A 20,996-nucleotide genomic window follows, 5' to 3' on the forward strand; every position below is an offset into this window, starting at 1 on the left:
GATTAAAAACAATAATTAACAAAGAAAAGTCTGATCTCTCCAAGAACCCCTGAAGTGTGCAGCTGTGTGCCCCATTTGTATATCACTGATATAGGCTACTTCTGTGCATTTTAAACAACATATATATTTTGAGTGTATTTCTTTATTTACATGTTAGATGTACAACCATAAAAATATAAACATTTAATTTACTCTGCACGTTATCAATGGGTAATCAATCCTACATCTAGAGCCTCTTAATCCAAAAATCAGTTTGGGTGATGGAAGTGTGAACAAAGTGAATGAAGAGGAAAAATTGATAACTGATATATCAAATGACCATAATGTCTACTGAAAATATTGTGTATACGTGATGTTTCTTATTGGAGACAAATGAAGAATACATATATGAGATGTATGAAGAAGGCTACAATGCAAACAAAGAATACAATGCAGTAACATGAGAGCTGATGCAATTTTTTTTACATAATGTACAACACATTCAATCTCGCAAAAAAAAAGAGACTTTAACTGCTTTAACTTCCACTACATCCTTAGTAGTGCTCTGAAGTTTCTAAATAAGCTGGTCAAACATTTTCACAAAAAAATGGCAAATTTTGTGAAATGACCTATAATATATAACAAGCAATCTAGTTGCTCTTCTTTTTTTATGACTAATTTCGGCTGTGATTAACATGTTTCGGTAACAGTCACTTCTGGGGGATCAAGGAATGAAACAGGAAGGAACTTTTTCTTCAAAGGTGGCGTCTCATGTTATAATTGTAGAAGGGCATTCACTGGAAAAACAGTTCATTTTCTTCAGGAGAAAAATGTTCCAATGACTTATTTTGGAAAGTTTCTCATGAGCTCTCTTCTCGTCAGGTCCAAGAAGTTGTCTTGAATCTCAAATATGCAGCCAGCCCAGAACATTCAGGAATATTTGTTCCAGGGCAGTCATTTCAAATTTGGCTGGAGCGCCAAATATTCATTCAGTAAAAGATTCTTTTACAAAATTCAGGGCCGTAGAAATCTCAAAACTTTGGAGCGGAGGAATCTGATAAATGATTTGGGAAACATTTCTCTAGACTCTTGTGCAGTGTAGTTGAAGAAGTTTTGTGGATGGGCCAGGACATCAAACAGGGCCTTCATTAGCTTCTTGTCCTGTAAAGGTAATTAGAAAACATAAATGAACTTCAAGCCAAATACAAAAGCACAGTATTTTCCCATCTTCCACATGGTGGCACTATTGCCTCTTTTTTGACTACATGGACCTGGAATGGCAAACCTCTTGATTATTATTTAAAATCAAGTTGTAATAAGAGACCTGTTAAAAATAAAGTTGCTTGTTTCAATGAACTGTACACTATACCTTAAGAATTTCCTGATGATTCTCAGAGGCATATAATCTTCCATCCCTAACAATGTCTTCAATGAGCTCCTGGTAGTCCTCTAAGAAGCATATTAACACAGCATATAAATACTCAACATGAATACTTATCATACAATAAAAAATGTCAGTAATACAGTTCTCACCATCATACGTCACATACGGCACTTGGAAGCCTTTTCCACTGTTTCCTTCGTTGGAGTGAAACTGGATCCAGAGTTTCTTTGAACGGGAGGTGAAAGCGATGGGTCGCTCGTACGTCTGGCACGTTTCATAAGTCGTCACTGAGTTGGGCAGAGCTGTGGGAACAGTAAAGAAACTTCTAAAGACCTCTGAAGTGGCTTATTCGAGCCCCAAGAGATGAAGGAGAGCCCTAATGAGCCCATCGATGCATCTCCTCCCCCCATTTCCTCACATGTGTATTCACAATCACCCTGCTGAGCCGATGCATTCAACACCAGATCACAGCCCCGCAACACTCACAGCTCTTTCGCATGACCAAATAGTCCCCACACTCGTCTTCAATGGGAAGGTAGATCTCGGGTACCACGACGAGGATTCTGCGCTTGGGGGGAGGGATGATGGTCCAGGTGCACTCGATGTTGGCCGGGTAGTTGCCGGGGTAGTTGGGGGATTCGATATAGCCGGTGTATTCTCCCAACTCTCCTCCACAGTGTCTGTCTGGCAACAACAAATCATATGACTTAGATGGGACTATAGAGAGAATGAATAAAAATAAAATTGTAATAGAAATAGGGAGGCTTCATTAAAAGGATAACCTTAGTGAATTTTGCTTACTTTTGCACTGCATGATGTTTGTGGATCCGTCAAAATCAGTGGTAGTGTTTCCAGGGCAGGCAATGCAGTAGTTTTGGCCAAACTCCATCTGATAGGTTCCAATGGGGCAACGGATACAACGGTGGGTGCTGGTATTGTAGTAATGCCCTGGGGAGCACTGAACTGTAAGGACAACATGGATTATTCTTCTGAAATCAGTATTTGTGTGGAATACTTCTTGAATGTGACACAACATCTGCAAAGAACATTACACAGTGTCCTAACAAGATGCGACGCCATGACACGACAAAAGGTATTCTGTGTTAATCAGAGTTTTTGTCCTAACCAGCCATGACAAATTCTGTTTTAAAATCATACAAAGTACAGAAATGATCATCTCAGGCACTGTTTATGGACTTTATTTAATGTTCAAAATGACAAAAGAAGATGAGCACACAAAAAATAAGCCAAAAGCTCCCATGAATTTTTAATTTAAAGCCATGAACTTCTTTTGTCATTTTTTTTATATTTTTGAGCTACTTTTGAATCTGCAAGGAGTTTGTTCATTCATCTGGTTTGGACTGGTGTTTGGCGCAACGCTTTTCCGCTCTCTTTATTTAATATTTAAAGCGTTTAATGTTAGTTTGATTATCATTTTGTGTGACCTTTATAGCCATACTGAAAGCGACAATGGAAAATTCACCTCAGATCTGGAAAATAAATTAAAGGAAACAAGAATGTGAACAATCAAGTTTATTCTGTGACATTGTTTCAGTCACTCAATATGTATTATTTTAATAATGTTAAAATGGTGTAATATTTATGAACTATATAATGCACTTATTAATTTCGTTAAAAGAGCTGTGCGCTTGCAGAGAGACTCTGCCGACATACTCTTCTGTTTGATTTTTGATTATTTTTGTTGCGTCTCGTAGTCTCGTTGTGTCTGGTGTGGACAGACAATTTGCTTGTCGTTGGAATCTTATCGCATTGCGTCTGGTTAGGACACAGTGTTACAAAAGCAGGGTATTGCCTAAAAATGTATAAAGCCTAGTGTAGGTGTCCCTGCCTGACCAGTTAAAAAAGTGCAGCAAAGCCCACTAAAACCAGCCAACAAACCAGTTGGGAGACCAGCTTAGGCTGGTTTAAGCCTGGTTTTCAGCAGAAAAGTTACATCTCAGAATCAGTAAGAATTTCTTTTTTGAAAGAAATGAATGCATCCTTGCTTTTTCTTCAGCAAGGATGCATGAAATTGATCAATTTTGAAAGTAAAAAAAAAATTGGAAGAAATTTATAATTTATTTCAGCAAGGACACATTAAATTGATCAGTAAGGACATTTATAATGTTACAAAAGATTTCTATTTAAAATTTTTAAAAAATGTATCATGTTTCCACAAAAATATTAAGCAGCACAACTGTAATAAGAAATTTTAATAATAAGAAGAAATGTTAATAAGAACAATAATAAGAAATGTTTTTTGAGCAGCAATTCAGCATATTAGAATGATTTCTGAAGGATCATGTGACACCGAAGACTGGAGTAATGATGCTGAAAATTCAGCTTTGATCACAGGAATAAATTACATTTTAAAATACATTAAAATAGAAAGCAGTTATTTATAATTGTTATTTTACTGTATTTTTAAATAATTGCAGCCTTGGTGAGCATAAGAGACTCCTTTAAAAATGTATTTTTTAATAATTACATTTACCTGTTTTACATTAAACTGAGTAACTCAGAAGACATTAGGAATGAATTCTTCTCACCTTTGGTCTCACAATTCTGAAAGGACACAGCACCATCATATTTGGTTGTGAGGCTTCCTCCACATGGGAAACAGGATGTGCGGCCAACCTCAGGCTGATAGGTGCCTTGTGGGCAGGGCAGACATGGCACAAAGCCATCATGGGAGAACTGACCAGGACGGCACTGACCTAGGATCAGAAAAATGTTAAGAAAATGCCAGACAAACCAAGTTGAGTACTTTATCGCCTTCCAAAGAAAGCAAAGTACAATGATGTCATGCAAGTTCATTATGTGCAGGCCTCCCCTCATCCCTCTAGTGACCACAATAAATCGGCTGCCACTGAGAAGAACCCCAATAGCCCCTCCTGTTGTGTCTATGAGCAGAAAGCAGAAGATGGCATCTGAACCGCAAGCTGCCTTTGATGACTATGTTTGAGGAACAGAAACACGGTGGTTCCTTTTTTCTTTACACATTAGACTGATTTGGAATTCTTTGTTGATGTGAATGAATCAGACATTTGAGGATTTGCAGGACTGCATGAGATGGCCCCTCCCAACACACTCACAATCACAAAACTTAACTCAAGCTCAACAAACCATGAGCCTGTGAGATTGTTATCATTACAGGTAAGCTTCCAGCCAACTGCATAAACAAAAAACAGGACGTGATTCATACTCTCCCTTTTCAACCTTAAAAATATTCACCAATCTGTAAATGACATCTCTGAGGATAAATACCAGGATGAAAAGTGGTACATCTTATACAATGATGATGAAAATAACATTTCAATATTATTTTTCTAATATAGACTGTGCCTGTGATTGACATAAATCCTCCATTTTTAAGATAATCTCTGGTCTAATGACCTGTTTGCGTCATTTCTGACTGCTTAATATGACTTAATATGCAGGAGGGCCTCTACAAGGTCAAATGCCATGCATAGGTAAAATAACATGGATTAACAATAAACATTAACAAACTTTAATAAATACTGCACAAATGTGTTGCTCATTATTAGTTAGTTAGTTAATACATAACTAACATTAACTAATGAGACCTTTTTGTAAAGTGTTACCAAGTACCAGTACATGAATGATAACATACAGCTGCCATATTTCTCTTTTAAGTTACATATGGATTGATTTAATTGATATATTTATAGCTGGCAAACGTCAATCCTTGCTGCGTTGCTGTATAACTTGTTAAAACCAATAAACAGATTCTTAAAAAAAAAAATGGACAGACATCAACCTCAATGGAAATGTGTAATAGCAGAAAGGCTATAGACTTGTTTGTTCATGAGCAAGTCTCTGTGAAGTCTCACCTCCACACTCTGAGATATTGCGTGCTCCTGCGGATCTTGGGATTCCCCTGCCCTCGGGTCCTGGGCACACGTCGCATGACACCTGCCCCTCTTCATCTTGGTATGTCCCAGGGGGGCAAAGAAAACACCTCCCTTGCTCTCCATCATAGTATGTGCCAACAGCACATTTGACTAGCACAGAGAAAACTCAGAAATTAGATGAAACAGAGACTAAACTTGGAACACAAAAGAGGGCCTCACATCGAGCAGCTAAAGAAGCACTGCAAATCGACCTGATGCAGCTATGCCAGAAATTCAAACAAATAAGAGAACTGAGCCTTTCCACAGCTGCCTGATCCCCCACATCAAACGGCCCCCACACGCATACACAATCCCTCCTCACCTTACTGAACATGCTCAAAGGGAATATTACCTCGCATAAACCTATGATGTCTGATTAAAGGGAGCGGAACAAAGTCTTTTTAATGTTCACTTTATAAACTGCTCTGATTTATAGCGATGGTTTCAAAAGTGTTTTGCACACACTTAGCCTTAAAATAAGCCACTCACTGGTACAGTTCAGTCCTTTAACCAAGTAAGTATGGCAATTTAGAAATGTTCCTTTCATCTGTGTCTCTATGCAAACATTCAACTGACAGTGTTCGGGAGAATTTAGACAAACCTCTTACTCCTGAGATTTTATGGTAATGATGCCCAATTCCACAAAGGTTGAACAGCATGCCAATTATGTGTGCCTCAGCAAATTGCCCGATTTTCCAAGAGAAGAAGAAAATGTAATTCTCTCAAGAGCAGTTCATTTTTTTCCTCTCTTTTGTTAATCCTGAATGACCATGAGGAGCCACCGTCACATTGTCCCGGCTTTTATTTGACAGAGCGACGGAGTAAGAGAGAAGAGAGGAAGAGCTGAGAGATGGAGAGAAGGAGAGAGAGAGAAAAAAACCTTTAAGCCTTTCAAATGCAAAGCGATGATTCTATTGAATCCTCGAATTGATGGTTCCAAAGAGGTTTAAAGGACCTTTCACCTCTATTCAAGTCCCCCGGCTTTTGCCCATTTGATGACATAGGCAAACACTATGGTATCACAGTGGTAAGGAGCTGAACCCAATAAAAGAGGTCAGGATTGTGAATCCCCCCATTCAGAGGAGTCCAATCGCTCCTTGCGCCTATGAGGCAGGGGCCCAAACAGCTGATGCTAATTGATTCCCATGGTGTCGCTGAAGTCAATTCTCTTGAGCCGCTCACTGGCTGGGGTCGCACAGAGTGGCCCTGCCTAAGGAGGAATTTGGCACTTAAACTGCTTGCTTTAATAAACAGCCCCCCTCCACACACACACACCACAAAAACAAACAAGCAAACAATAACTTAGAACATTTAAGGACAGGAGAGGAAAGCGGCAGCTGAGTGGGCAAACTTATGCAAACGCCTCCTTATGCGACCGTTTAGCTTTGCTGTTCATCTAGAGTTCACCATTGTGTGTTTTAGTAATGTCTAACTAATGGATTACATGTCCAAACCCTTTCAAATGTATGTGTGCTTATATACATGTATGTCTTTAAATATATGTGTGTTTTAAGCGAATTAGCCTTATAATACAAGCTATTTTGAGCAATGTTTTTGTCCATACAGTGAAAGTCAATGGGGTCCAAAATTAGGGAGGGGGGCTTTACATTTTAAAATATCTTCCTTTTTATTCCACAGAAGAAAGAAAGTCATAAAGTTTTGGAATGACATCAGGGTAAGTAAATGATGACAGAATTTTAATTATTGGGTGAACTATCCCTTTAATTAGGAAGAATACGTTCTCTTCACTCTTCAGGGTTTAGAAAGCAAATGTAGGTCTGCAAAGCGGTGAAGAAGTGTTGAAGCACAGACTTTCCACCCTCACTCCAGGAGCTTGAACAAGCCCCACTGGGATTTACAATGGAGTGGGCAAACTGAAAAGGCTAAACTACACTTAGTGAAGCGAGCCAGTGGGGGAGGCCAGAACAGGGAGGAAAAAATATAGCCCTTTTTAGAGCTAGATTTAAGCTGGCACTTGGACACTGCATGTCTGTGTACCTTAATTATATGCCTGTTTTACTGAAAATAGCAAAACTTACAATCCCATATTCAGCGTGGATTCAATTAATTACTTATTGGCAAGCGTGTACATTTCACTTGGCATTGCTTTCGAAACATGTTAAATGAGTTGTAGACGTGTAGCTTGGATCCTTGAAATGGTGCAATCCGACTTAGGTGAGAGGTTTTTATTTCTTTTAGTTGGACTTGTGGGACTTGTGATTTGTAAAACGATGAGGGGGGAGCTGGTCAATGGTCATCAATTTTCTCACTTCACTCCTCTCCATTACCATTCACCAGTGGAGAATTAACCCACTCCAGTTATAATGGACCAAACAATCAAAACCCACCCCTTAAGGCAAAGAAGAGAGAGAACCACTGCACTCCCTAAACTCCCTAAACTACTTTAAAATAGACAGGTAGAGAGAGACAGAAGTTATGTGGACAGTTACTAACGTTCAAAAGGGTGGGGTCTGTAAGAATATTTTATGTTTTTGAAAGAAGGTCACCAAAACGGCATATCTTTCTGACTATGCTATGTTAGCCACTTGACAATATAGTGTTGTCTCTGGTGCATGGAACAAACATAAAAATAAATCAAGAAAACAAGAGATTCAAACAATCAGACTAACCATGTTGAAATATACAACAATGATCAATTTTCTGATGATAAAGGCATCTAAACAGTTGCTCACCTGTCAAATAAAACACATAATATATTAAAGTGTCTTTGGTGTTTACACGGTTTCTACGGAAGTAAAACCAGAAATCGAGGGTAACGTGGATATGACGCCACTGACAGGAGACGCAATGACAAGGGCAGTTACACTGATTAAATTTACACTTGATTTCTCTGGATTTAAAAGTTTGGGATAATATAAGTAAACACAAATATACAATATTGTTTAAGTGTTTTTTTAATCCAGACTTCTTACATATTGTGCATTGAATGCATTGCTGAATAAAAGTACATTTAAAAAAATCTTACTGACCCAAACTTTTATACCCCAATAACTTGAAATCATTTAAGATCATATCACAAGATCATATAAAGATCTTATGACTATTAAGTCTCTAAAGCTATGAAAGAGTAGGCAATAACAGACTGTTATAAAGAAGTCTTAGAAAAAGCTGAGAGCCTTTGGTTGTCTGCACTACTGCTGAAACTGAGCCTGTAAAAGATAATGGACTTTTCCACCATAAAAGAAGACAAACAACCTCAGCAATACTGTCCCCTTAAAAAGACATCTTTGAAAGGGCCTTATGTCAAAGACAATGAAGGCAATAAGATAATGTTCAACACAATGAGTCCTCCAGACAAAGAGTTTGCTATTCCTCACATACAGACCCTTTGAGATGTTTATTCTAGAGGCTGAAGAAAATGGATGCCAAGTGGAACATATACTGTACCGAGCAGATCTGAAGTACGCCTGCCACAACCTTCACAACATGTAGTCGACTTGGAACAGCATTCAGCTGTAAGAGCCAACAGCAGCCTTCTGTTTCCCAGTCTTGCCTCTTTAATAAAGCTCATGCCAACTCTCTCGCACCATACGTATTATACTACATAACACCTAACACATATATATCAGTTATCTGGCCTGTAATCCACTTCTACAATATAACAGTTGAAACACTATTTGAAATAATGTCAGATTTAACTGATTCATTCCAACAAGACATAAACAGTGACCTGGAGCACAACCAATATGTAAAGTGAATAATATAATACATATCGGAATCTTAACAAATATTTTGTGTCCTCAAGCAATTGTAAGTTGCCAATAAGCATATATATTTGAACTGTCCACTCACCACATTTCTTGTCCAGCAGAATCTGCCCGGTGCCGCAGTGATCTGGTGGGTCAGCGGGTCGGACCAGTTTCTTGGCCAGCTCGTACTCCGACCCAGCAAAGTGCAGGTGAAACTGCTCCCGGTTAATGGACTTTCGAAGAGTGCGGATAGTCTTCCTAAGCCGCTTCTCAGAGCGCCGCCGAACACATGCCAGGTCACAGCCCTCTGCTGAGAGAAACATTGGATACCATATCTTGTCCACAACAAAATACACACATAGAGTGCACACAAACGTCCATATGAGCTCATTATCCACTATTTAATACAGAACCCACTTCCATCTTAAACCAGGAGATACTTTCACCTGTTGGCTTGTTTTAGTAACAGTGACAGGAGCAAGAAGAGGGTGAGATGCGAGCAGGCAGTGAGAGGCCTAAGGTTTCTACTGAAACATACACATGCAGTGCACGAAACCAACCTGTTACCTCCTCCAGGTTCACATCCAGCTCAAACTGGGCAGTAATGGAGGATCCTTCCTCCTCACCAGCCTTCCGCCCATGGCGACTACGTTGCTGTCTGCTTGAAGAGGCACAGTGCAGGCTAACAAAGCTGAACTGGACATTCTCGGTGGCTCTTTTATCTGAGTAAATAGATTTTAAAGACTTAATGGATTTAGTGGATCCAAAATGTAAAAGCACTTAGCTCTGGTTTTCTTTTGTTATAAAAATCTAAATATTTATTTTCCTTTTGCTTCGCTTCTCAGTATGGATAACAGTGCAGAAAGAATCAAACAAGAGTGGATGAGAGGGAAAAAAACTATTTTAAGTTCTGGTCTTTCACTGAAGGGGAGTCTTTCAGACTCTCAGACCCTGAGTCTGATCAGGAGGTCAGTGTGATTGATGGTCTGGGTAAGACTCTATTGAAAGGCATGCCATGGCTAATTTCATTTAGCTCTTTCGAACACTGCTGGACAATGAGTACCAGCAAGACTAGATTCTAGCTTGAACTTTCCCCTCACATCCACCGAATGACACTGACCAGTATCAAATCAGTTTTTCCATTTATAAATTGTAAAATATATAGTATAAGTATAAAATAATAATATCTAAACATTTCAGTGTCTGGCTTGCTGCATCACTCACTTACTTTTTATTTCCACTTAGTCTACTTAGAGAGGAAATAAAAAGAAAGTGACAGATGCAGTCATGTCACAGTGTTTCATTTATAGGGAGGCTTTAGATTTCGGCTTAATGCCTGTGCAAACGCTACGTGGCCAGTACCTGACAGGGTAGTTTTGAAGGTCTGTGCAAGATTTTCCTGACTCCGCTTCAGATTGCACTTCCCCTGTCCAGATTTAAATGTAGCAATGGTTTTGATTCCTGAACCTGTAACAGGAAAGATCACTGTGACTTTTACACTTGGCACATTCATGGTTTGGGAACAGTGTTGTTATTAGGCCCTTTTCATCACTCATATAGTCTTCACTGGTACATTTCTGGTAAATTACCGTTAAATTACAGTTAATAGATCATTTGTGAACAGGACCTTTTCAAAAATACCGTTAAATCAGTTTTGGCAATTTCCCGGTATGAGAAGTATTACCAGTAAATCACTGGTATGATGCTGTGCGAGAACAAAGAATGAAGATTATTGTTTATGATAATTACTTTTAATTGTTTTTCCTTGTAAACATGTGCTAAACAAACGATGCGGTTCTGCATATACTATTACGTACTATAATAACTGCTGTACTATAGTAACTATTATAGGCCTCGTATCCTGTGTATGCCTCGTCGTGTCCTTAAACCTGTCACTCGGAAGTAAAAAAAAAACTGAAATGAAACCAAAGCGCTTCTCCTCATCCAGGTGGATGGACTGACATCACAGAGTTTACTGGTATTTTAGTACTGATGTGTATCTTACCAGCAAAAAGACTGTTGTTTCTGTGTACCGCACATTTGTGTATTTACCGGAAAAGTCATTCAGGTAATTTTACGGTAATTTACCAGGACTGCTGTGTGCAAGGGGATATTGTTAACTAAAGCTAAAACGAAAACTATTAAAATATTAAATATTATACTATTAAATATTATATGAAAACATTGGCAACTAACTGTAATAAAATAAGTTAAAGCTGAAGTACTAAAAAAAAACTTTTTTCGGGAAAAAAACAACAACAAAAATCAACAAAAGATGATTACAAAATTAATATATATATATATATTTTTTTAGATTAGATTAGACAAATGAAACTGAAAATATAAAATAAAAGCTAATTCAAAATATTAACAATACTAACAATACTATATATTATGCTGTATATAAATCATGCTAAAACAACACTAATATATTATTCTAAATTCATATAATAATAATCACTCTGTTAAGTGTGAATACTTCATCTTTTAAACAATAACATAAAGAATGAAGCTGAAGACATTTGGAAGAGTTCAAACCCTACCTGGGCAATATGATCCGTTCCTGTTCCATTGTCCTCCTACGTGGCACGGCAGGGGCATGCCACAGGTCACCGTGTATGAATCTTCAGCTCCTACATGTGAAGGTGAAGGTGTCAGAGAAACTCCACGCAAACTCCACAAAGATCTCAACAAATCTACATGTTGGAATACTTACCACTGCTGATATGAACCTGCGACTGGCAGGTCAGGTAGCAGAGCTCACCCCCTCCCTGCTTACTGCAGTTGAGAGTGGGCCTGGCAGGTGGCGGCACAAGTGGAGAGTCCTCTGCTTCTGAATGTGAAAATCACAATGCTTAAAAGTGGAGATATGGTATACATGCTGAGAAGGGAGGTGGACGGAATGCGTTAGAGAGAAAGATCAGAAAGCTCAACAATGCAGTACATTCAAGATGAGAATATGAATGTACAAGGGCACATTTGAGATTTGAGTTTGGTCAGCAATAGCATAGACAGAAAGAGCCAGATAGAGAAACTCAAAAGTATCTCCTGCTTTTAACTCCCAGAGATGAAGAACTGATTTCCATCTAAGCCGACACCATCAGATATAGAATCCCAGCATTCAGAATCACTCAGGCTCATCTTACCGATACAGTCTTTCTTGTTCCAGTGCAGCTTGTAACCAGCATGACAGTGGCACTCAAAGCTTCCCATGGTGTTCTCACAGGTGTGCTCACATCCTCCATTGTTCAAACTACACTCGTTTATGTCTGAGAATGGAGGAATCACCAAACACAACAGATTTCTATTAAGACGTTTTCAGGTAAACAATTCTTATAGTTGCACTTCCACTGTAATATTTCCGTGAGATTCGCCAAAAATCAATAAAACTGTATCATGATTTAATTTTTTTTAAATAGCTGTTTGAATCCTCACCTCCACAATGGGCAAGCCCATAGAGAGTGTAGCCCTTGTTGCAAACACACTGGAAGCTACCAGGTGAATTTACACAAGTGTGGTCGCACGTCCTCTCAAAAAAGCACTCGTCGATATCTGTAATCAAGCCAAAATTCCCTTAAATGGCAAATTACACAGCATCTCTCACACTCTCATTTCCTGTTCAAATGCTCAGTATTCAGTTTGAAAGAAATCAATCAAGGCTCTTTTATTAATAACAGGGAGAAGTACTTTATTTAGAACAATTGTATCAAGGACAGGGAGTTGTCCGTGTGGTTAAACGAAATGTATTCTTTTAGAGTTGAGTGTTATACTCTTAGTCTGCGTTAAGGATCTTCAAAGGAATCTTGCAAGTCGATACTGGCACCCTTCAAGAGACTCCCACCCTGTCTTATCTCCGAGCCGAGTTACAAACACAGATACTAACACCAACCCCCACGCTGCTTCTCTATGTTCTGTTGGACCCATAGCAAAAGAAAAGTGTCCTACCCTGGCATGAACGCTCGTCCGTCAGCAGCTTGAAGCCCTTTCGACAGCTACATTCAAAGCTGCCAATGGTGTTCCTGCAGTAGTGGTCACAGCCGCCGTTATGATGTTCACACTCATCAATGTCTGAGAGACAGAGAAGGACCAAATCACACTGCAGAACATAGATGGACTGATCAGCTATAGGGTGAATCTAACGAAGCCAGTCAAAAGTATTATCTGTGACATTATCACCCCACAACAAATTAGATAGTGCTTAAATATAATATAATATAATATAATATAATATAATATAATATAATATAATATAATATAATATAATATAATATAATATAATCATCTAATTTTGTGCTCAAATCTTCTTTGGTGTTCCGCAGGGCTCTATTTTAGGTCCTCTTCTGTTTCCCTTGCCTCCATTTGGTCGTATTATTCATAAACAACTTATTGTATAATTTCTATGATGATGACACTCAGCTTTATCTTCCAATTAAATTTAACAACTGTTCTCTGTCTAATCTGTTTGCCTGTCTTCAATTCATTAAATGCTGGATGGACACAAATTTTTTACAGTTAAATAGGGATAAAACTGAAATAATAATTTTTGTCCCATTTTTGCTAATTAGCTTGGTCCCCTATCTTCTAATGTGTGCTACTGTGTTACCAACTGTGCTACCTTGGTGTTATTTCGATCCCACATTGTCGTTTGATAAGCAGATCAGTGCTGTGGTGAAAAGTAGTTTCTTCCAGTTAAGATCAATTGCTAGAATCAAGAAGATGCTTTCTAAGAAGGACCTTGAAACGGTAATTCATGTTTTTATCACATCAAGGTTAGATTACTGTAATTCACTTTATTTGGGTTTGCCCAAATCATCTTTGGAACGACTGTAATTGGTGCAAAATGCAGCAGCCAGATTACTGACTGGCACTAGGAAACGTGCACATATTACTCCTGTACTTGCCTCTCTACACTGGCTACCGGTCAAGTTCCGTGTTGATTTTAAAATGTTGCTCTTTGTTTTTAAAGCTCTACATGGATGTGCTCCCCAGTATATTTGTAATCTATGTTTTGTAAAACTAAAGGTGACCAGGCATTTTCTGTGGCTGTCCAAGGCTCTGGAATAGTCTTTCCTATCACATAAGATCTTCCCCTTCTATTTCTATGTTTAAATCCTCTTTGAAGACTTATTTTTATTCTTTGTTTTAATTCTGTTTGAGGGTGTAATTAGTTTGTAATTAGTAATTAAAAAGTTTGTTTTTACAGCACTTTGGTTTCAACATCTGTTGTTTATAAATGTGCTTTATTAATTAATAAACTAAACTAATAAACTAAACATAATATAATACAATATAATCAGAAATACTATGAAATATTATAAAAATTTAAACGAACTATTCTATTTAATCTCTAAAGATAATTTACATCTGTCAAGGCAAGGCTGAATTTTCAGCAGCCCTTACTTCAGGCTTCAGCATTATGATTTGGTGCTCAAGTAACATTTCTTATTATTATCAATGGTGAAAGCAGTTTAATATTTTTGTGGAAATCATAAAACATTTACATAAATAAATATAAGCAGGATGCATAAATAAATATTCCTTTCATCGTCTATATATTACTTCAATCATTGTAATATGTTGATTTGGTGCTCAAGAAACATTTTATATTATAATGAATGAAAACAGTGCTGCTTAATATTTTTGTGTAAACTTCGATTTATTTTCATGATTCTATGATCAATAGAAACTTCAAAAAACATCCTTTATATGTGTAACGATACCATTAGAGGACACTCCGACCCCGACAATCACCACACATCCACAGACTCCATTCCCCATAATCCTTTGCCCAGACCATCATCCATTATCACATTCACCTGTGTCTCATTACCTTGTTTAGCTCACCCCATATAAGCCTGGTTTTCTCATTCATTCTCTGCGAAGTCTTGTTTAGTGTTTGTACTGCAATTCTGAGCGTGTTTGTATCTTGTTTCTCCCGTGTCCTGGTTAACTTGATTCTCTGCCTGTTCCCTCGGATTTCTCTCTTTGCCTCAGCCCTTATCTGTTATTGTTTGGATTGCTTGTTTGTATATGACCCTTGCCTGGATTTGGATTACGTCTTTGGATTATCCTCTGTTCAATAAATACTGCATTTGGATCCTCAATCTTTGTGTCTCAGAGCAGTACGTAACAATGTGAAATAGGAAGATTATAAATGTATTTCTGTCACTTTTGATCAATTTAATGTGACCTTTTAAAAAACAATGGGACTGTTGTGAGATTCAGCCTAAAGCAACTAAAATATGTGTGTAAAAGAATATTCGTTGATTCAGACCTTTGCAGGATTTGACGTCAGGTTGGAGAGTAAATCCCACTGGGCAGCTGCAGCGAACACCTGTGGATGTGTCCTTACAGGTGCTGTCACAGCCTCCGTTGTTCACCGCACATGTCTCTGGAGAGCAAATGAAAGAGAGACGCAACAAGTTACAAAGGGCAGGACTGAGAAATAAATCCTCAGATTGATCAGCGACGTAAATCTGTCATTGCAAGATCAATCAGTTCATTAATATTTAAACAGTCTGTGCAAAGAAGACTATATACTGTATCATATTATCATCACAGATGTAGAAGGCCAAGGACAGAGAGGCCATATGCAGTGCGTTGTGTAAATATGAGCTGGCAGAGACAAATACAACACTCAGCACTGTACGATAAACATCCCCAGTCCCTGTCTCTCTCTGCATGAGAGAAAAACATGTGAAATGTACCACTCTATCACCAGTACATATTTTACAAGAGAGAAATCAGAGGTGGTGAAGTGTGGGTCCCCAGTCATTTCACAGTTTACCTAAAAGACTGTGGAATGCTCAGCCTGGCCGGGCTATACACTTCTAAATACATGCACTATAGGTTAACACACAATACTTCTCGCTTTTCTCTAAAAGCACGGACATATTTAACCCTATGTCTCTGGATGAAACTGCGTACTTTAAATTGATTTGATTAGGTATGGATTGTTGGAGGTAGAATTTTACCCATGAGCAGTCGACGCTTGACTCGTTTGTCCACCTCGGCCAAGGACGTGGCATTGTGATCAGGGGTGGTGGGGGCCGTTTCATCCCTTTCTGAAAAAGACGGAAGTTGAGAACAATATTGTCTATAGACTGTTAAAAAGTTACAGTGCCAGGTAACCTTAAAAAAAGCTTTCTAGAAATGGTCAAAATAATTTTATAACACCAATAAAAGTTTGTTTCTGATTGCCAGGTCTAGAAGAAATATGTAGCAGCTGCATAGTTTCTCTTTTTATGATGTAGGACTTTTTTCAACAAAATCATAATGCTACCTACATATAATAAATATTCTACAGTACACATAAGGGCATAAATCATTTTATAAACAATTCCACAGCCAATAAATTGCCTGTAAGAACTTACCTTAAAGTAAAAAATACTGTATAAAGATACTATATTTTATATCTATTCAAAGGGACATTCAGATGAGGAACATCAATGAAATATCCCACATGACAGTACACAACACTGAATAATCCTTAAGAACAGACGCATTTAAAGCAGTAGACATTTGCAGTTATGTTTTCCACTCTGGGATCACACAATCATCCTGTGCAATCTAACCAAAATAGCAACCACACTGATAAGCACACCTTTTAATAAACCAAAAACATCTATAACAGCAACCAATCCCAGGCAGAGAGACCTCCGTGACTTCTTGACTCTGTCATAACCATTGTGGCGTTGTGTTGTAGATAAATACAGATAGTCGTGTTCAAAATCATGGACAAGGCCGACAGAATGGAGAGACAGAGAGACAACGATAACTGCAGACCCCACACACACAGCCCGCAGGCTCCAGCTGTACTTCCTCATTATCAGATAAAGCGTGTGTTTGTGTCTGAATGAGAGATCTCTATCGCCACCTTTGCACAAAAGTGAATCAAATATGGATCGGCTTAAAATACTTGCCAAGAGATCATCGTAAATTCTAGCTGGAGAAGTGGGTTGGGACAAAAGCTAGTAAAGCAGCCTTACCTACACAGGTTCTGCCATCTGCGTGCAGCGTGTACCTGACGTGACACCTGCAGATGGGCCCCTGCTCTGTGTCTTCACAGATGTGCTGGCAGCCCCCGTTGCCATGGTTACAGGTCACTATGCAACAGAACACAAATAGCATCACATCAACAGCTCCAGTGAGTCGTCCTGTGGTATTTCTCAGCTCAACGGTGGGTCAGAAATGTGAGTCACACGTACGGATGCAGCCCCGCTGGTTCTTGGCCAGTTCAAAGCCCGGCCGGCACTCACAGGCGACGCCACCTTTGGGTGTTTCCTTACAGATGTGAGCACAGCCGTGTTCCTTATTCATGCAGCTCATGCCTTCTGTGAAGAAGAGATACAGTCAAAGAGCCTGCAACACTTATTTTTGGATATTTTAGAGAAATATTCTGGGATAAATTCAAATTAAGCTCGGTGGCGTTCTGTCGATTACCGCAGAAAATAATTTTGACTCAACTTTCAGTCAGCATTGGCATATTGATTGGATATTTCACCCCAAGATGAAAATTCTGTCATCATTTACTCACCCTCATGTTGTTCCAAACCTGTATGACTTTCTTTCTTCTGCAGAACACAAAAGAAGATATTTTGAAGAACACTGGTAACCAAACTATTTTGGCAACCATTGACTTCCATAGTATGGACAAAAACAAAACAAAAAGACATTTCTCAAAATATCTTCTTTTATGAAAGAAAGAAAGTCATAGAGGTTTGGAAAGACATGAGGGTGAATAAATGATAGTTTTTATTTTATTTTTGGGTAACCGATCCCTTTAACATCAAATCACTGCTCTATTTGCTTTACTGAAACAAATATAATACATAATAAAATAATTTGATTTTGCCAGCTGTAAAACCAACTGAAACCGTAGGCAGATGAAATAAATAAAGAAATAAAGAAATAATTATATATAAATTAGGGCTGTCAAACGATTAATCGCGATTAATCGCATCCAAAATAAAAGTTTGTGTTTACATAATATATGTGTGTGTATGGAGTATAATTATTTTCTATATATAAATACACACACATGCATATATATTTAAGAAAAATGTGTTATTTATATATAAAATATTTATATATAATATAAATTATATATAATATAAATATATATACACAGTATATACATGCAAATATTTCTTAAATATATACATGCATGTGTGTGTATTTATATATAGAAAATAATTATACTCCATACACACACATATATTATGTAAAAACAAACTTTTATTTTGGATGCGATTAATCGCGATTAATCGTTTGACAGCCCTAATATAAATATATAAAATCAAAAGAGCATAATATAAAATTAACATCCCTAATTAAATGAATAGCTACAGTACATTACTTAATCTTTACATTCCTAATCAGTATACGAGAGGAAATAATTATTATTATCTTTCATATTACCTGTTGTTAAAACTCTCATCAAATTCAACGACATTTAATGCCACACAACCTGACCTGACATCAATAGCAGGTCTATGGGTCAGTGTAGAGGGCCTTTCCTCCCATTCACTCTGCAGCTCAGTGGATGTGCTGACAGGATTTAGCAAGTTTACCCAGAGAAAGCAAATGGGGTGGAAAGCCTTGCAAACCTTAGCTCAATTTACTGAGGGGAAAACAATACTCGCCGCTGAGAAGCTACAGACACATAAAAAGTTTTTTTTATTCTCATCTATGACACAGGCCACAAAGCCCTGAGTGTTGCAGTTATTAACTTGTTTTGTTCCTCTGAACATGGGGCTCCCTTTCCCACAGCATGGGCCCTTTTGTAGATAATGCCCCGGAGAGGGAACCCAACTTAAAAGCTGTCATTCGCCATTGTGCTGTCAATCATGATCTTATGTGAGAACATTTAGAAATTAGGTTGGCTTTCCTCTGCATTTACCCCTTACTTAGTGCACTGACATCTCTGCAAATACTTCACTAAACAACACAAGCCTCTCATGATGCACTTTTGACATCCAAGTTCTGACATCCGAAATGTCCATCAGACTGAGATTTTCACCTGACCATTTTTGAATCGTGTTCACATCACACATAGAGAAGATGAATACACTCTGATACCTTGATTGTTCAATATGATAGTGAAAATGGTAGACTGAGGCATTAAAGGTTTGTTAAAAGCAGCGGCTCACCCACGGAGCGATGGATGCATGTGTGTTGATTGTCACTCAGGAAAAAGCCTTCCTTGCAGCGGCACTCATAGCTTCCCATGGTGTTGACACATACATGCTGACAGCCACCATTGTTGAAGACACATTCATCCACATCTAGAGACAGAGTATGTTAAAGCATCACAAAACACCACAATAACTTTGGCAAAGTCAATTGGTCAAAGTCATAAGACTGGGTTATGTGGATATTGCAATTAGCCCTACAGTACAAATATACTGTCTGTTCCAAAACACTTGTAGCATGCAGTGAGAATAACTCATCCCATGCGATCATTAACCTTTACCCCGCCCTCGCACATGTATATGTGATTTCTTCGTGGATTTCTACTTACCGAGACAGTTGTGTCCATCATGTGCCAAATGAAACCCATCAAGGCAAGTACAGCGGTAATTGCCGGGTATGTTGTTACATTCGTGTACACAGCCACCATTGTATTCCAGATCACATTCATCAATGTCTAGGAAATGGAACAGAAATCAAGGCTGACCAGTGTTCGCAATTTCAGGGGCACTGCCCTTCCGATACAACTTTTAAAATGTTGAAAAAGCAATTTGAAAGAAAGGAAACATGAACATCCTCCTTTAAATTAAAATACAACACAGTTGCATACTCAATTCGCAACGTGTAATAAAAAAAAAAAAAACATTACTCCAAAAACAAAACTATTTAAATACTCAGTTGCACACTGTGTACAGTATATGAACAATCATTTAAAAAGTGAGGTTTTCTAGATTACAGGTCTAGTTCACTGTCTGTTAAACTGAAGAGAAAGGGAGCTGTTACCTTCACAGTGTTTCCCGTCCCCTTTAAAGCCTGTTTTACAAGTGCACTTGTATGAAGTTGGGGTATTTTGACAAATAGCATCAATGTGACAGGCATCGCTTCCCTCTGCACATTGATCTGAATCTGTGTATCACAAATGTAACATGAGACTTTACAGTAAGCATTGCTCACTTATTACATTGTTATATTAATGTTTCCTTAGCAGTGTGATAATGAACTGCTAAATGTTTAATCATTTGTGGAGTTGCTTGTAAATGAACGTTGTAATTGTTCTGACTGCAGAGATTACAGTAACATGTGTAAAACACAAACATCATGTAAAGTGTTACGCAAAAAATAATGAAATGAAATGTCAGGAAAATCATTAACACATATTCTAAAATGTGTGTTTTAGTGCTGAGGTAAAAGTAAAGAAACAGGGTATCAAAACAAGGGGAGGTAAACAAGTTGCGTGTTTACAGCATCGCGTGTAAGAAAGTGAAGACTCTTACCAGTGTTGTGAAGAAGTGCGGCGCTTTGGCGAGTATTTAACAAGAGCATAAACAAACAGAGGAGCCGTGCAGTCCAAACAGCTCCCATGGTGATCAGTTCAGAGTTTAGAGTCGAACTCAGTAACACGCATTTACTCAAACACGAGTATCCCACTCATTTTCATCCGCACTTTGTCAGTGGCTTCGCGCTTGTGAGCGCTTCAACAGAAGATGTGTGCAAGAGAGTGAGCGCGCGCCCGTGTGCGTGTGTGTGTGTGTGTGTGTGTGAAAAAGGGCCTTTTCTGTCTCTCTCCATGATTCTGTGTCGGGGGATGGGGTGTAAGCGCATTCACACAGAAGTGTTTCTTTTATTGATCTCCAAGAGCCCATGTGAATTGAATCGATTTTAATTTCACAGAATAAAATAGGACAAAGAAAAAGTGGTATAGCCTAGATATAATATTTTTTTTATAAACTCAAGATTAGGCTAGCATGTTACATTACAATATAGTTATTTATAATGTTAACATTTGTGTGGTCCACTTTTAAAATAGCACAGTTTCAT

General features: G+C 38.2%; 1 protein-coding gene across 6 annotated transcripts; it reads right to left on the reverse strand.

Moving 5' to 3' along the window:
- Nucleotides 1-786: 786 nt before the first annotated feature.
- Nucleotides 787-20,700, reverse strand: scube2 (signal peptide, CUB domain, EGF-like 2). Of its 6 annotated transcripts, none has more exons than XM_079865596.1 (23): nt 20,453-20,700; nt 19,962-20,084; nt 19,510-19,635; nt 19,139-19,273; nt 17,195-17,320; nt 16,976-17,092; nt 15,962-16,051; nt 15,262-15,378; nt 12,933-13,055; nt 12,423-12,539; nt 12,134-12,256; nt 11,704-11,820; nt 11,531-11,620; nt 10,350-10,454; nt 9,548-9,709; nt 9,091-9,297; nt 5,218-5,388; nt 3,913-4,080; nt 2,165-2,326; nt 1,850-2,047; nt 1,513-1,665; nt 1,349-1,428; nt 787-1,140 (listed from the first exon to the last, which is right to left on the reverse strand). In XM_079865596.1, the coding sequence occupies exons 1-23, from the start codon at nt 20,538-20,540 to the stop codon at nt 994-996; spliced, it is 3,045 nt and encodes a 1,014-aa protein (XP_079721722.1). In that variant the 5' UTR covers nt 20,541-20,700; the 3' UTR covers nt 787-993. The 6 variants fall into 6 exon arrangements, with proteins under 6 accessions (XP_079721722.1, XP_079721725.1, XP_079721724.1 ...); XM_079865599.1 differs by having other exon boundaries at nt 17,195-17,317; nt 20,453-20,622; XM_079865598.1 differs by having other exon boundaries at nt 11,704-11,817; nt 20,453-20,622.
- Nucleotides 20,701-20,996: the final 296 nt, after the last annotated feature.

Source organism: Squalius cephalus, assembly GCF_949319135.1.
Source record: "Squalius cephalus genome assembly, chromosome: 3".
NCBI classification, from domain to species: domain Eukaryota; kingdom Metazoa; phylum Chordata; class Actinopteri; order Cypriniformes; family Leuciscidae; genus Squalius; species Squalius cephalus.